The sequence below is a fragment of the Piliocolobus tephrosceles genome, chromosome 10, assembly GCF_002776525.5.
Source record: "Piliocolobus tephrosceles isolate RC106 chromosome 10, ASM277652v3, whole genome shotgun sequence".
Taxonomy (NCBI): domain Eukaryota; kingdom Metazoa; phylum Chordata; class Mammalia; order Primates; family Cercopithecidae; genus Piliocolobus; species Piliocolobus tephrosceles.
Window position 1 is genome coordinate 88,375,973 of NC_045443.1, and position 16,104 is coordinate 88,392,076.

Here is a 16,104-nt window from a genome sequence, read left to right on the forward strand (position 1 = left end):
TATACTACTAGGATTTGCAGATTGTGTTAGGTAGAATTTTAAAGATAGGTCTCTGAGGTTCCTGCCTTCTGGTTATTCAAACATTCTTCTAGGCATTGTTAAAAAACAATTACAGGACCCGGTGTGGTGGGTCACACCTTTAATCCCAACACTTTGGGAGGCGGAGGCATGCAGATCACTTCAGGAGATCTAGACTATCCTGGCCAACATACTGAAACCCCGTCTCTACTAAAAATACAAGAAAAAAAAAATAGCTGGATGTGGTGGCACACACTTGTAGTCCCAGCTACTGGAGAGGCTGAGGCAGGAGAATTGCTTGAACCTGGGAGGCAGAGGTTGCAGTGAGCCGAACTGCACTCCAGCCTGTCAACAGAGCGAGAGTCCGTCTCAAAAAAAAAAAAAAAAAAAAAAAAAAAAAATGCAGATAAAATTAAAGCCCCAAACCAATTGGCCTTTTTTTAAGTTCATATGGAGGTTACATGCGTGGGCCTGCCCCTACCAAAAGAGTACTTTAGAAGAGGAGAATTTTCTCTGGATAGCAGAAGATGAGGAAATCAGAGAGACTGAAAGTAGAAGTAAGATTTGACATGCCATTTCAAAGACATTTGACATGTCTTTGAAAATGGAGGAGGCCTTGTAATGAGGAGTGTGGGTGTCATCCAGAAGATGTGGGGAGCCTCTGGCTGACAGCTAAGTATTGGGGACCTACAACTGCAAGGAAAAAAATTCTTCCAAAAAGCCAGATAAACCCAGAAGTGAATTATTTTTTATGTCTTTCATGCAAGAACCTGGGGAAGAACAACTGGATTTTGGTCTTTTGAAATCTTAGGTAGAAAACCTAGGTGAGTCTTGTGGAACTTCTAATTTAGAACAAATATGACATAATAAATAGGTGTTGTTTGAGCTGCTAATTTTATGGAAATTTTTGTCAGACCACAGTAGAAATCTAATATATATTACAACATTAGGATACAATTCTACTTTTAGTCTGGTGCATGGTCATATAGTTATTACAAAGTATATCTAAAAAGCCAAAAGAAAAGCTTCTAAATAAGTTTTTAAGTAGTCCCTGGTTTGTGGCATTTGATGGTTAGATGGTCATTCTATTAGAAAGTTTTCAAGTTTTGGGGTATACAAATTTGATTAATGATTATTTTTTCTCCATAGATCTCAAGCAAATTAACGGATCCTTTTTGTTATTAAAGACATGGAGGTATTTATACTTTTTAACTGAACCAGAGCAATGTTAATGCACCTAAAGTGGAAGATATTAGAGCAATGCTCTCTAGTCATTACATTTTGAAAATTTTTTATTTAACTGTAGTATCTATATTTAGCAACATACAAGGAATGGTGTAGAGCAATGGGGAAAAATTCAAATAATTTAGACAGAAGTGTATTTGATTGAAAGATACAGTTGAAAAATATATTTAGTGTTTTTCAATGCTAGAGGAAATATATTGCCAATTAATTGTCTCATTTTTTAATATGTTAATTCAGAAATAGACTATGAAGTGATGAAAAGATTTGATACTAAACCATCTTAGCAAAGTTCTAGAGAATTATGTACTTTCCCACACTGTTGGTGAAAGTGTAAGTGGTTACACTGTCTTTGAAGGGCAATTTAGTAATATTTATTAACATTTAAAATAATAATCTTTGACCCAGAATTGTACTTTCATGATTTTATCAATATATGTACTCTCATATGTATACAAACTTAATCATGTTCAAGCAAGGGTATTCTTTGCAGTCTGGTTTAAATGAAAAAAATGTGCATCCATGTGATGGACTGATATGTGGTTTTCAGAATCAGTACAGCTATATGTGCTGATATGGAATGATCATCCAGCAATAATTTTAAATTAAACAAGCAAAGTTCAGAATAGTGTTTATTTTCTGTACTTAAAAATGTGTATTTTATGTATAATACACACATTCTGGTGAAATGCACATGTAGCATGTGCACATATGTATTTGTGTAAAAAAGAAAAAGTTATTTATATGCAAGTTTTTGTTTCTTGTGGAAATCTTTATAAAATTATGCAAGAAAACGTTATTTCCGGGGAGTAGACCTGGAGGTGTTGCAGCTGGAAGGAAACTTACCTTTCATTGGATACTCTTTCATTGTCTTCCGGTTTTGAACCATGTATGTGCTTGTATTATGATTATACATTTTAGAAAGATGAACTCTCCTTAGAAAGTATTACTTAACTTCTTCCCTAGTATGATTATCATATCATCTTCTATATTTTCCATTTTCTATATTTTATTTTTCTTATAGGCACAGAAATACACTACATAACTAACCAGTTTATCAAAGATCTAAAATGAGTTGTCAGCTCTTTTAAGATGATGAAAGGTTATCATTCAACAACTGGAGGTTATGTGTATCATTGTTGAATGTGATTATTTGCATGGTGTGATTATAATGATTATTTCACAAGGCCATTATAATTTTCTAAAACTTTTATTCTTCGTGCTCTTTAGTGGATTAGGGGAATAAACATGCCTTAGTGGAAAAAAAAGGAAGAGAAAAGTTTAATTAAAAACATCTACATGTTGGCAAAAATACCTAAAGCGTTCATTTCAAAGTTTTACTTTATTATGTACTTAACTTGACATTATATAGGATATGAACTCCTAAAACTTGCAAGTGATACACGATCTATAAGAACATGTGTGAAATATTTTCTATCACTTAGTTTTGCTCTTTTTGTAAATCTTATAGGTTTATTCCTAACTCCTCTGGTGTTTTCTTAAATTACTACATTTTCATTATATTATAGCATTTTAAATTGTATTTTATGTACTCATATCATCTCTCAGAACACAATCTCAAAGTATCATGCTGAGTTTTGTTTTGGAAGAGAGTAGTATGGTTTATTTATAGTAGGCAACTTAATGCCAACCATTATCTGAAATTAGACAAGGCTCCCAACAGGCAGACGAGGCAGACACATGTATGCTTGAGGAGTTTTGCTGAGATTAATAGGGTTTCCATCCAATCGAATGTCCTCTAGTGCCTTACGAATATAAGTCAAATTTTTAACATTGCAGAACGTATCTTCGTGCATCTCCAGAATGTTGTTATTCTAAAAAAGATGAAAATAAATTGTGACAAGATACAACACATCCTGATTGATTGATAGCGCAGTCCATTGTGCTTCACCCTTGTTTTTATTCTTTTGTTCTTTTCCTCAATCAAAATTACTTAATGTATATGCCAAGCACTTTCTAAGCAATGGGGATAAATTAGGAAATAGACATGCTCCTATCTTTAAGGAGTTTATACTTCAGTAAGAGAAATACAATTTGAGGTGAGAAAACTACTGAAAGAAAAACAAGTTATTTCCAAAAATGATGAGTATTGTGAAGAAAATAGGATGACTGAAAAGTTATCTTTAGAGGTAACAATTGAACTGAGAATGGATTGACAAGAAGAAAAAGGCGTGAAAAAAAACAAGGGAAGAACATTCTAGGCAAAGATAACATCAGGTTTAGAGTCCTGAGGAATTAGCATGGAATGCTCCTCCCTCAGCATTCAACATTCAAGTCAATGTGACTGAAGTGAGGGGAAGGAAGGAGGGAGCAAATATCCAGAAGGTAAGCAGGGCCCTGGACTGGATTTTTAAACCTAGGTTTATTTACTGTATCTCACATACCATAAAATTCACCCACTTAAATGGTACAGTGCAGTGTTTGTAGTGTATTAACAGAACTTTGCAACCATCTGTCTAATTTTAAAGTATTTTCAACACTCCCAAAAGAAAACCACACATTCCCCTCCTCCCACCCCAGCAACTGCTAATCTGTTTTTTTTTCCTATAGATTTTCCTATCTGGATATTTCACATAAGTGGAATTATATATATATTGGTACTGAGTTCTTTCACTTAGTATTGTGTTTTCAAAGTTCATACATGTTGTAGGATGTATTGGTACTTCATTCTTTTTTGTTGTCCAATAGTATTTCATTGTATTGATATACCACATTTTTGTTTATTCATCAATTAATGGAAATTTGAATTATTTCCAAATGCAAATTATGCCTCTTATGAATATGCCTCTGTTAACATTTGTGTACAAGTTTTGTATGTATATATGCTTTCAGTTCTCTTGGGTATATACTTAGACATTGAATTGCTGAGTCATATAGTAACTTCATGTTCTAACATTTTGAGGAACTGTCAGACTGTTTTCCAAAGTAAGTGCACCATTTTACACTTCCACCAATAATGTATGAGGGTTACGATTTTGTCTGCATCTTAAGCAACGCTTCTAATTGTATCTTTTATTTTAGCCAAATAAGTGAGTATGAGTTGGTATCTCAGTGTGTTTTTGTTCATTGTTAGTGTATTGAAACATAATTGATATTTCATATTGATTTTATAACCTATAACATTGCTGAACTTTTTTATTAGTTCAAATACTTTAGTGGATTCCTTAGGATTTTCTATACCTAAGATTTATAGATTAATTTGGGGACCATTTCCACCTTAGTTGTAAGTCTTCTGATGCATGAATATGGAATTATCTTTTCTTTATTTAGATCTTAATTTCAACAATGTATTGTAGCTTTAAGTATACAAAGCTTATACTGCCTTTGTTGAATTTATTTTAGGTACTTTAAAAATTTTATGACTATTTTATACATATATATATATATATATATATATATATATATATTTATTTTTTTTTTTTTTTTTTTTTTTTTTTTGAGACGGAGTCTCGCTCTGTCGCCCAGGCTGGAGTGCAGTGGCCGGATCTCAGCTCACTGCAAGCTCCACCTCCCGGGTTCACGCCATTCTCCTGCCTCAGCCTCCAGAGTAGCTGGGACTACAGGCGCCCGCCACCATGCCCGGCTAATTTTTTGTATTTTTAGTAGAGGCAGGGTTTCACCGTATTAGCCAGGATGGTCTCGATCTCCTGACCTCATGATCCGCCCGTCTCGGCCTCCCAAAGTGCTGAGATTACAGGCTTGAGCCACCGCACCCGGCCGACTATTATAAACAGGATTGTTTTCTTAACTTTTTTTCAGATTGTTCATTGCTAGTGTGTAGATATCCTGTATACAATTGATATTTGTATATTGATTTTGTAACCTGCCACATTGCTGAACTCATTTATTAGTTCAATTAGTTTTTAGTGGATTCCTTAAGATTTTTCATATGCAAGATCATGTCATCTGAAAATAGAAAAATGACTTCATTTCCAATTTGAAAACCATTTATTTATTTATTTATTATATTTTATGTATTTATTTTTCCTAATGGTCCTAGCTGTAACTGCCAGGCTCAATACTGAATATAAGTGGTGAGACAAACAATTTTAGTCTTGTTTCCGTTCTTAGGAAGAAAGCGTTCAGTCTTTCTACATTGAAGATGATGTTAGCCTGAGTTATTTATAGATATAGATGTTCTTTATTGGATTGAAGAAGTTCCTTCTATTCCTAGTTTTATATTTCTAGTAATATTATAATAAAATGGTGTTGGATTTTGACAAATGCTTTTCTGACATCTATTGAAAGAATCATATGTTTTTTAACCCTTTATTCTATTAATATATTATATTGGTTGCTTTTTAAATGTTAAACTATTCTTATATTTCTGCAATCTCACTTGGTCGTGATGTGTAATCTTTTCTATATGTTGTTGAATTCAGTTTGTTGTGTTTTGTTGAGGCTATTTGCATCAATATTTATAAAGGATATTGGCCTGTAGTTTCCTTTTCTGGTGATCTATTTGTCAAGTATTGTTATTGGGTAACCTTGGCTTCACAGAATGGGTTAGGAAGGAAATGTTCTCTTTTTTTTGTTGTTGTTATTTGAAACAGTTTGTGAAAGATTGTTATTAATTCTTCTTTAAAATTTTTGATAAAGTCAACCAGTAAATCCATGTGGGAGTGGGTTGTCTTTTTTGGAAGATATTAAATTGCTAAGTTAATATATTTGCTTATTATAGCTCTATTCACATTATCCATTCTTTAGCCAATTTCAATAGCTTGCATTTTTCTAGAAATTTGTTCATTTAATCTAATTTGTTGGTTTACATTTGTTCATAGTAATCCCTTATGATCCTTCTTATTCCTGTAAGGTTGGTAGTAATGTCCCCTTTCTTATTCCTGATTTTAGTAATTTTTGACTTTTTTCCTAGGTCTCTTCAGCTAAAAATACGTCAATTTGTTGATCTTTTAGAGAACCAAATTTTAGTTTTGTTTCTCTATTATTTTTCTATTATATATTTTACTTATTCTGCTTTAAATTTTATTATTTCTATCCTGCTCACTTTGGGTTAGTTTCCTCTACTTTTTCTATTATCTTAAGGTGAAAGGCTAGGTTATAGATTTGAGATCTTCTTTTTGAATATATGTATTTACAGCTGAAATTTCCCTTTAAATGCTGCTTTAGCTCCATCCATACATTTCAATATGTTTTATTTTTGTTTTTATGTATCTCTGATTTTTTTTTTAACTTTCTTGAGATCTCTATTTTGGCCCATTAGTAATTAAGAAAAATTTTGTTTCATATCCACATATTTGTGAATTTCTTAAATTTTATTTTTTGTTGATTTCTAATGCAATTTCATTGGAATCAGAAAACATACTTTGTATAATTTTAATTATTTTCAATTTACTAATACTTGATTTGTGGTCTAGTATGTGGTCTACCTGGGAAATGTTCCTTGTGCACTTGAGAAAAATGTGTATTTTGAAGTCGTTGGGTGGAATGTTCTATTGATGACTGTTACACCAAATCGGTTTTCAGTATTGTCCAAGTTTTCTATTTACTTAGTGATCTTATAGATAGTTGTTCTATCCATTATTGAAGTGGGGCCAGGTGCAGTGGCTCATGCCAGTAATCCCAGCACTTTGGGAGGCCGATTCAGGAGGATCACTTGAGACCAGGAGTTCAAGACCAGCCTGGGCAATATAGTGAGACCTGGTCTCTATAAAAAATTTAAAAAGTAGCCAGGCATGATGGTTCACACCCTAAAGTTCTAGCTACTCAGGAGACTGAGGTAGGACAATTGCTTGAGCCCAGGTGTTTGAGGCTGTGGTAAGCTATGATCATACTATTGCATTCTAGCCTGGGTGACAGAGCAAGACCCTTTCTGTAAAAAAAAAAAAAAAAAAAAAATTTAAATTTAAAAATAAAAACAAGTTGAAATACTTCATTACTATTGAACTGCCTATTTCTCCTTTCATTTCTGACAGTTTTTGCCTCATATATTGGGCCTCTGTTGTTAGATGCATATATGTTTATAATCATGTATGTATTGACCCTGATATATTAACCCTCTTATCATTATAAAGTGTCAGTGAGGAATAATGCATATTTTGTGCCTATTATCTCTGCTATTCTCTTTGATATGTGATAAATATGTGTTGTTAATAACTGTGACTTATATTTAGGTATTTATCATATATCAGTAGCTATATTAAATGCTTTATAAACATTGTTTTAGTCATCCTCCCAGCCATCCTGTATAGTAGATCACCTTTTAATCAACATGAGAAAACAGAAATTCAGGGAGTTTCAGATAGTTTGGGGTCTAGAATTTCAGCCCAGGTCATATGCTTTTGCCAGAGCCTTCAGTTTAATTGCTATACTATATGTTGGCAAATATTTTTCAAATGAATAAAAAAGGGGATTTATTTATGTATTAAAAATATAGAAATTGAAGACAATGTAAGCTAAAAGCAGACATATGTATATTGGATGTTGTGAGGTGACAGTGATGGAGAAAATATTTTTAAGTTGCACTTACTGACTTTAAAAGCTTAGAATGGGAATGTAAAAGCAGTTACTTTAAAAAATTCCCTCATATTATATATACAAACAAATTATGTTTAAATATAACATCAAATACTTTTTTCTTGGTAGGGTCAGTATCATCCCAGATAATAGTAATAAAATTTAATTCATAATTGGAAAACACATTCCAAAATCTCTATAAGTACTCCCTTGGAAATCTTTCCTTCAGTCATAAACAAGGAAAGAAATCTTTATATGTATAGAAATTCGCCACCAGAAAAAAGAGAGAGCCATCCAGAAATCAAGTCAAATGGCTAGAAAATACATGTACAATAGTCAAGTAAACAAATCAGACAAACCCACAAAAGAGACAGATATCTAAGACACATACATACATGTATATACACACATATATACATAGCGTGTGTATATGCCTTAGGATTGAATTTAATTCAATACATAAAACCTAAAATCATAGGCTAAAATGGATTTTTTTCTCTGACCACTAAACATCAACTTAGATTTTTATTTCTCCCTTTACTTTTCCACTTCTAATCTTTACATATATACATAGTGTGTATATACATATATGTATATATAGAGATATATATTTATATATATAGACACTGAAAATATGAAAATGTTTATATTAATAAGAAAAAAGAAAAGGCACAAAGGTAAATATTCACAAAATCCACAAGGGGAATTACAGGAATTCATGTCCTGCTCTTACATAGCAAAATCACTTTTTGTACATTTCTGCCATAGAAGATAATGCTAAACTGTGACGTTGTTTCTTTGTTTCCTTGTTGCTTTGAGCATGAAATGGGTGTTTTCTCTATTTATTCCACAGAACAGATCAATTTATTAGAGAATGTTGATTATAACTACAGGCTAAAATTTACAACTGAAATAAGAAATAATTTATATTTGTTTAACAACCAAAATTATTCATTATGATTGAAAAGTTTTTTAATCACATAGGTGAAAATAAAATATTATTCATTCATTAAACTAATCAAACTAATCAAATTGAATACTTCAAAGATAACATGTAGCTTAATGGGATTTAAAATCACCAAAACTTTCAAATATGTTTTTTATTTAAACAAAACAAAACAAACAAACAAAAAATGCTGCACTTTCTTTATCCAGAGAGATGGAGCTTGCCATCTCTGAGCACATAGGAATGCCTTAGGATTGAATTTAATTCAATACATAAAACCTAAAATCACAGGCTAAAATTGATTTTTTTTCTCTGACAACTAAACATCAACTTAGATTTTTATTTCTCCCTTTACTTTTCCACTTCTAATCTTTACATTTTCTTCAACAGGTGAAACTTTCAGTGTTTTTTTTTTTTTTTTTTTTTTTTTTTTTTTATCTAAAGAGATTTGTGTACCAAAAGGGTGTATTTTGCCTCGGAAAATAAGGAAAAGAGTAAAGTTATCAGAATTCAATTAGAATAGATAGAGTTATGAATGTATAAAGATAGCTTTATATTCAGATAAAGAGAGAATAAATGAGAAAAGAGAAAAAGAAGAGAAGTTGTCACAGTGTGTCAACATGCCATTACAGACAAACTGTTGTGTCCTGATGTCCTTCTTCGCTTTGCTTTCTCTGAAGCTCTTGGACACACCTTACTGGTAGACTCCTACCTGGAGGTGAAGGGCTCGTAGATTTTCTGGCAGTGGCAGAGGGATGTGGTCCAAGTTGTTATCAGTGAGGTACAGATGATGGAGATCATACATGTCCTGTAAACATTCCAAATGTGGGAACTCAATAAAAACTCAAGGTGCCACAGTTGTGTTTCCCATTCCCTCTCCATGCAAATATTTGTAAAATAACATGTTACAGTTCAGGTCTTGTTTTGTAAAGTTGAGGCAGCTTAGTTTTCTGAGTTATTAGACAATTCAAATGAGTTTTGGAAAAATTGGCTGCAAGCAAATATTTCTTCATGAAAATACAATGTGTTTCTCAGTCTCTAGGAAGAACCACGTTTTGTTCAGTCTAACTTTCTCAATTTAAGCAAGGCTGCTTCCTCTTATGAAAGACATTGTGCAGTGGGATTTTGAGGATTTTGATGAGACATAGCAAGCATTTCCTTTATTTTATAGGCATGGAAACAAATAGTTCCTCCCCAGCAATGGCCTGGTAGCCCAAGTAGCAGGAAAGGGGCAGCCTAGCAAGACAGAAAACATTTAGACAATAGCTGTTCTACTGTAGCCAAACACCCTAGAATAAACTGTGACTGATCGCCACCTGTGCCAACAGAGGTAGAGTGGGCAGACCAAACTATGACCCTTGCCTGGCTATAGTGAGATGCCCTAACTCCTGTAGCTACCATTGATGGTATCACAGGAGGCCTAGTAGAGAGGGCATTCACCACCACCCAGTGGTAATGAGGCCACACTATCCCCTGTGCCATCCCTGAGAATAATGTGGTGTCTCTCTAAAGAGTATTTTAAAATTATGTGTTCAATGTGCACTGAGAGGGGCTGCTTGAATGCCCTAAGAGGAGGCAAGAAAGCCAGTTCTTTCCTGTTCTCAGACCCTATGCTGTTTTTCCAAGCAAGTCCTCTAGCCCCAAACCTGCTTGCTTCACTTAGAAAATAAAATCTCTAAGGTTAACTGAATCCATCCTCTTTATAAGGTCATTTAGTAGCCTGCTGTCTTCAAGACATTGCCCATTTCCTGCCAAGTAGCTATCCTTTTAGCCAGATAGTCTTTCTGAGTGGAGGGTCTGATCAATACAGATTCTCTGGCTTGCACCACTTCCAGGTGCTCATGTAGACAGTGCTTCAGGTAGCCACCAACTCCTTATTCTAGCCCTGCTTTCTGTTCTTGGTACTTGATCACCCTCACAATGTACCAGAACATAGTATTTCTCAAAAGCATGATAGATGCAGTTGATAAGTTTATTTTGAAAGTTAAAAGTCTCACTAAATTAAATTCCCTTATAGAAGTTGAGCATAGTGGCTCACACCTATAATCCCAGTACTTTGGGAGGTCGAAGCGGGAGGATCACTGGAGCCCAGGAGTTTGAGACCAGCCTGGGAAATATGGCGAAACCATGTCTCTACAAAAATATACAAAATTTAGCCAGGCATGGTGACACGTGTCTTGTATAGTCCCAGCTACTGGGGAGGCTGAGGTAGGAAGATCATCTGAGGCCAGGGAGGTTGAAGCTACAGTGGGCCGTGATCGTACCACTCGCTCAAGCCTGAGTGACAGAGTGAGACCATATCTCAATCAATCAATCAATCAATCAATAAATAAATTTCCCCATACGAATAAAAAGGCTAGTCAATGACAGCAAATAAAATTAGAAGATAAAAGTCTGCACATTAAACTTAAAACTTACTTTAAATGCTTCTTGCTTTATCCCTTTCCTTCCAAGTCTATTGTTGCTAATATCAATAAATGTCAAAGTGGTTGGCAATTCTGGGAGCTGCCTTATTTTGTTGTCACGCAGGACAAGCTCTCGAAGTTGAGGCAGTTTTCGGAATGCATCTTCATCAATCTCAGATATTAAATTTGATGTCAGATCAATCCTTCTTAAATCACCTAGAAGAAAAAAAGGAAGTAGTTAAATATTCTTGTTTTGCTCGCACGAAAATATAAATGTAATTTTCCTTTATTTTGCAAATATAAATATGAATTTAGCAATGCACAGTTAATGAAATGATTCTTTCTTTTTATAAAAATTATTTCCCCAAATACTATTCATATTTATGTACTTAGGAGTATAACTTTAGCAAAGAAATTGGTATACCACATTTAAAATAACTGGTCTTTCTCCATAATCTTCATAAAGTTTGTCTGGATTTTGTCACTTAAAATGTTTCCCTCAGTGATAAAGAGTGTTGTGTTTTCTAACAGTCAAAGATACAGGCATTAGAAAGAAATCTTCAAATGATTAAAACATTTTATGACACATACCAAAATTCTTTGAGTTGGCAACAAATATAAAGCCAGAATTTAGGCTTGCATTCATCCATCATAAAGCAACTATGCTTTAGTGGAAGTTTATTTTTAAAAAGCCAACTCCTCATAAATATGACCATGATATTTTACTCATAAGAACATGATAAAACATTCCAGCATGTAAAATATAATTGTTTATCATGCATATTTAGTTTAAATTGTTCATTTGAAAACATCACCTATGTGGTTTTGAAATGACCATTGCTTGTTTGTTGTTTTTTCTTATAATTATTACAGCAAATTGTCAAATTTTTAAATAACAAAACACTATTGATTCATGAACCAGGCTTTGGCATTCAAGCTGCATTCACAGTGCTAACATTTGACAATGTAAAAATTTTAGGGAATTCTGTAAAGCAGTGAAGGCTTTTACTGCTGTCATCCATACTTAGGCTTGCAAAGTCATTTTTGTTGATCTTTTTAATTCTGTTAAAGCGGGAATAGAAATAAGCGGTGTTCTTGGGCAGCGGAGGAATAGCATCAAGTTCATGGTCATCACAGTACACGGTGGTACTTATACAAGTACACAGAAGACAGGTTGGAAAGTCTAAAAGATAAAGGAAAATGAAATTATTTGTAAATACCAAATCAATTTCTAAGAAATAATGTGGAATGTTTGATAAACAAGATTAGACTCTCCCACTAACCAAGTAGATTTTATATTTTCTCATAATGTTTTCTGTAAATAGAATATTCAAGTCAAACATACCAACTAAAATTGTCTCAACAGGCCAGGCACGGTGGCTCAAGCCTGTAATCCCAGCACTTTGGGAGGCCGAGACGGGCGGATCACGAGGTCAGGAGATCGAGACCATCCTGGCTAACACGGTGGAACCCCGTCTCTACTAAAAAATACAAAAAACTAGCCAGGCGAGGTGGCAGGTGCCTGTAGTCCCAGCTACTCCGGAGGCTGAGGCAGGAGAATGGCATGAACCCGGGAGGCGGAGCTTGCAGTGAGCTGAGATCTGGCCACTACACTCCAGCCTGGGCCACAGAGCAAGACTCCGTCTCAAAAAAAAAAAAAAAAAAAGTCTCAACAATTAGTATATTCAATGTAACATTTTAAAAATAATTTAAAATTACTGAGTACTTTTCTATTTATTAGAAATTCTATATTCAAAATTTAAACATTATTATTGTGCTTTTCATAAAGTTAAAATATCACATGTAATATTTTCATTCAGTCTTTAGTTTAATAGTGAAACATCTCACTGAAAAAACACCTGCTTCAAGAAAAATAAAAGATAATAATTATTAATATTCAGTTGCTCAATACATATTATTGAATCCTTTCTATGTAAATGGCACCATGCTAGCTGGTGAAACGGTGAGCACAAAGAGACACAGTTGTGTTTTATGATCTGCTATGTGAAATGAATGTTAATCACACAAATAAAATTATGAATGTGATAAGTGTCATGAAGTGTCATCTGAACATAACATAGGGGGATTTGACCTAGTCTGGAAGTCATGGAAGGCAATTGTGAAGTGAAAGCTGAGCTGAGATCAGCAGAAGAGGAATAATTGACTATGCAGGTAGGAAGGGAATAGTAGGCCAGGCAAAGGAAGCAGCATGTGCCTTCACTTTGGAGGGACTGAAAGATAGTCCATATGGTGGAAACTCAGAGAGCATTGAAATGTATGGGGCATAACATGCAGGGGCCTTGCAGGCTGTGCTACAGCTTTTGTTTATTCCCATAAGGATGGACAGAGGTATCATACGATGCAGTTTGCATGGTAAGAGTTAAGTCTGCTGGAAGGTGTAATGGAAGACTGAAGCAGGGCAACTGGAAAAAGTGGAAGTGAATCATAGTGTAGACAAAAGATGGTTTTAGACAAAAGAGTTTTAAGGGAAAGGAAATAATCAACAACCTAAGCCTCCTGAGATGTCAGGTAAGTTAAGGACTGAAAAATGTTCTTGGATTAGTTATTGCAATGGTTATCAGAGAGTTACAAGATATGCAAAGTGAGGGAGCTGAAAGCCAGATTACAGTCCATTAAGGGAGAAGTTGGAAGTAAGGGAAAAGTTGCCACAAATGTAGAAAATGCAGAGAGGTTTGTGAAGAGCAAGGGATGAGACATAGTGATAACTATAATAAAATATGCTTGCGGTTTGTATGATGAAGGGGGTGATTAACGTGGAAGATATTTGGAGAAAAAGATCCAGAGGAGGTGAAGTTGAATATAAAAAGGATCATGAGGGGACAATAGAAAATAGAACTCAAAGAACATGGAAGGATTTTCATCCCATGTGTGGAAGGACAGAGGTCTTTGTTGTACTAGAAGGAGAGGGAGATAGAAGAGCACATTGATATAGATGTAGGTAGATTATTTGTCTGGAAACAGAAACACCAAGGATCTGCTGACTAAGAAATTGCATTTTCTTTGTGAAGTAGGAAGTTAAGTTATCTGACAGGCTTGAGGAGTCTAGGGATGAGGTAAATAAGGGTTGTAAGATGTGAAATGAATGGAGAAAGTGAAATCTCTATGACATAAAGTAGAAGAGAAAAGTGGTGGAAGAAATGTCCTGAAATTGCTCAGTGATCAGTTTATCTTAGTTTACCTGAGACTTCCCAGTTTACAACATTCAAAGACACTTGCTTTGGGAACTCCTCACACCCAGATGCACCAGGAGATTTCATCACCCTAGTTAAAAGGTCCATTTGTGGTTTGTAATCATGAACTGATAATGTACCTATTAAGGTCTTATTACTATCATTAAATACAAAAGTCATTTCCATTTTAAGAATGGAAAGCCAGGAAAAAATGTTTAAGTGGGAGCTGTAAAATATTTAATATGTGCTAATTTCTCCAATCATTATAAATTAATATTTTATACTCATCATAAAAATTTTAAGAGTTAAGGCATTTGATTCTTCTATATATTTATCACCTTGATAATTAAGCAACGATTGCTTAGGGTAATTTTTACACATTCACAGTAGTTATAATTTAATTCTAAGTTTTCTACACCTAACTCAAGGCTACATTATATGGTTTTAGAATGTTATTTTTAGAAATTTGTTTTAGTAGTAGAAATATGGTATTTGTATTTTTACTATTCTAAATATTTCTAAACTATTTAATTTTGATGAATGTGTGCTTCTTCTTTGAAATTAAAATGTGAGTTTGAGTTTTTAACTTTATTATTTATCCTCAGAGTACTTTAGACGCAAAAATTTTCTTTAAAAGTCTTAGTTTTTTTTATGTTTCTAAATTGACATTAGTGAAGCATTACTTGACTCAAGCTTTTGAAAGGATTGGGCATTCTGCTTCTCTGTTGTTTCTGGCTCAGCTGAGAGATTTAGAGTACAGGTATCGATACTGGGTTGGTCAACTTTTGAAGGATCTGAAATCACTTAAACATAAGTAATGTTCCAGGGATATTTAATTTTCCTATTTTGGGTGCTTTATGCTGGATATTTACATTTCCTTCTCATTATGTCTTTTCCTTTTTCTACTTGCACAGTGTTCTACTACACAGAAATTTAACTACACAGAAAGAATATAATATATTCATTAATGACACTGACAAGATTTATTGGTCTATGTTGCATTCCACATATCACCTCTGCGATACTGGACACATTTTATAGGATGTTGGAGTTTTAGTTTTCTTATTTTTAAAAACGGGTAATCAGTGTCCAATATATAGTGTTATGACTCTTCCAAAAGTTAATGTAGATAAAACAATTCAAGTGTCTGGCATATAGAAGGCATTGGATGAAAGGGCAACTTTTCATATTACTTATTGAAGAATAGCTAAACCTCAAAGAAGCAAAGAGTAAAATGGTCGTTACCAGAGCCTCAGGAAATGGGGAGTTGTTCAAGGGGTATAAAATTTCAGTTATATAGGATGAATAAGTACTAGAGGTCTGCTATACCACAGTATTCCTAGTTAATAATAGTGTATGGTACACTAAAAATGTTAAGAGAGAAAACAGTGCATGAACTCCTTTATCAATATTAGAATTTTCGTAACTAACACTATGTTTACTATGGGCCAGTAACTACATGTATTCATTTAATCCTGACAGCATCTCTATAAGGCAAGTTCTATTATTTATCATCCCATGTTTTTTTAGATGAGAAAACTAAGGCACAAAAATATTGAATGCCTTGCTCAAGACTATAAAAACCCAACAAGTCACAGTGCTGGGATTTGAATACATACGTTTTGCCTCCTCTGTCTCTCCAAGAAACTCTCACTTTTGATTCCTGTTCTTTGCTTTTAGTCTTGCTTTAGGTAACATTGCTCCTCATACTCTTTTTGTCTCCGAGTGTGTTCTGGACAGACTTTTCTCATAAGACTTGTAATACAGTGATACAGTTTGGCTGTGTCCCCACCCAAATCTCATCTTG

General features: G+C 33.9%; 1 protein-coding gene across 1 annotated transcript in view; it reads right to left on the reverse strand.

The window, feature by feature from the left end:
- Positions 1-2,454: 2,454 nt before the first annotated feature.
- Positions 2,455-16,104, reverse strand: part of EPYC (epiphycan) — a 50,047-nt gene continuing 36,397 nt past the window's right edge. Inside the window, exons 4-7 of the mRNA XM_023205816.2 lie at positions 12,131-12,289; positions 11,120-11,322; positions 9,414-9,509; positions 2,455-3,095 (exon numbers count right to left, since the gene is read on the reverse strand). Coding sequence (XP_023061584.1) covers positions 2,925-3,095; positions 9,414-9,509; positions 11,120-11,322; positions 12,131-12,289 — 629 coding nt within the window. The 3' untranslated portion in view covers positions 2,455-2,924. The remainder of the gene's footprint in view (positions 3,096-9,413; positions 9,510-11,119; positions 11,323-12,130; positions 12,290-16,104) is intronic.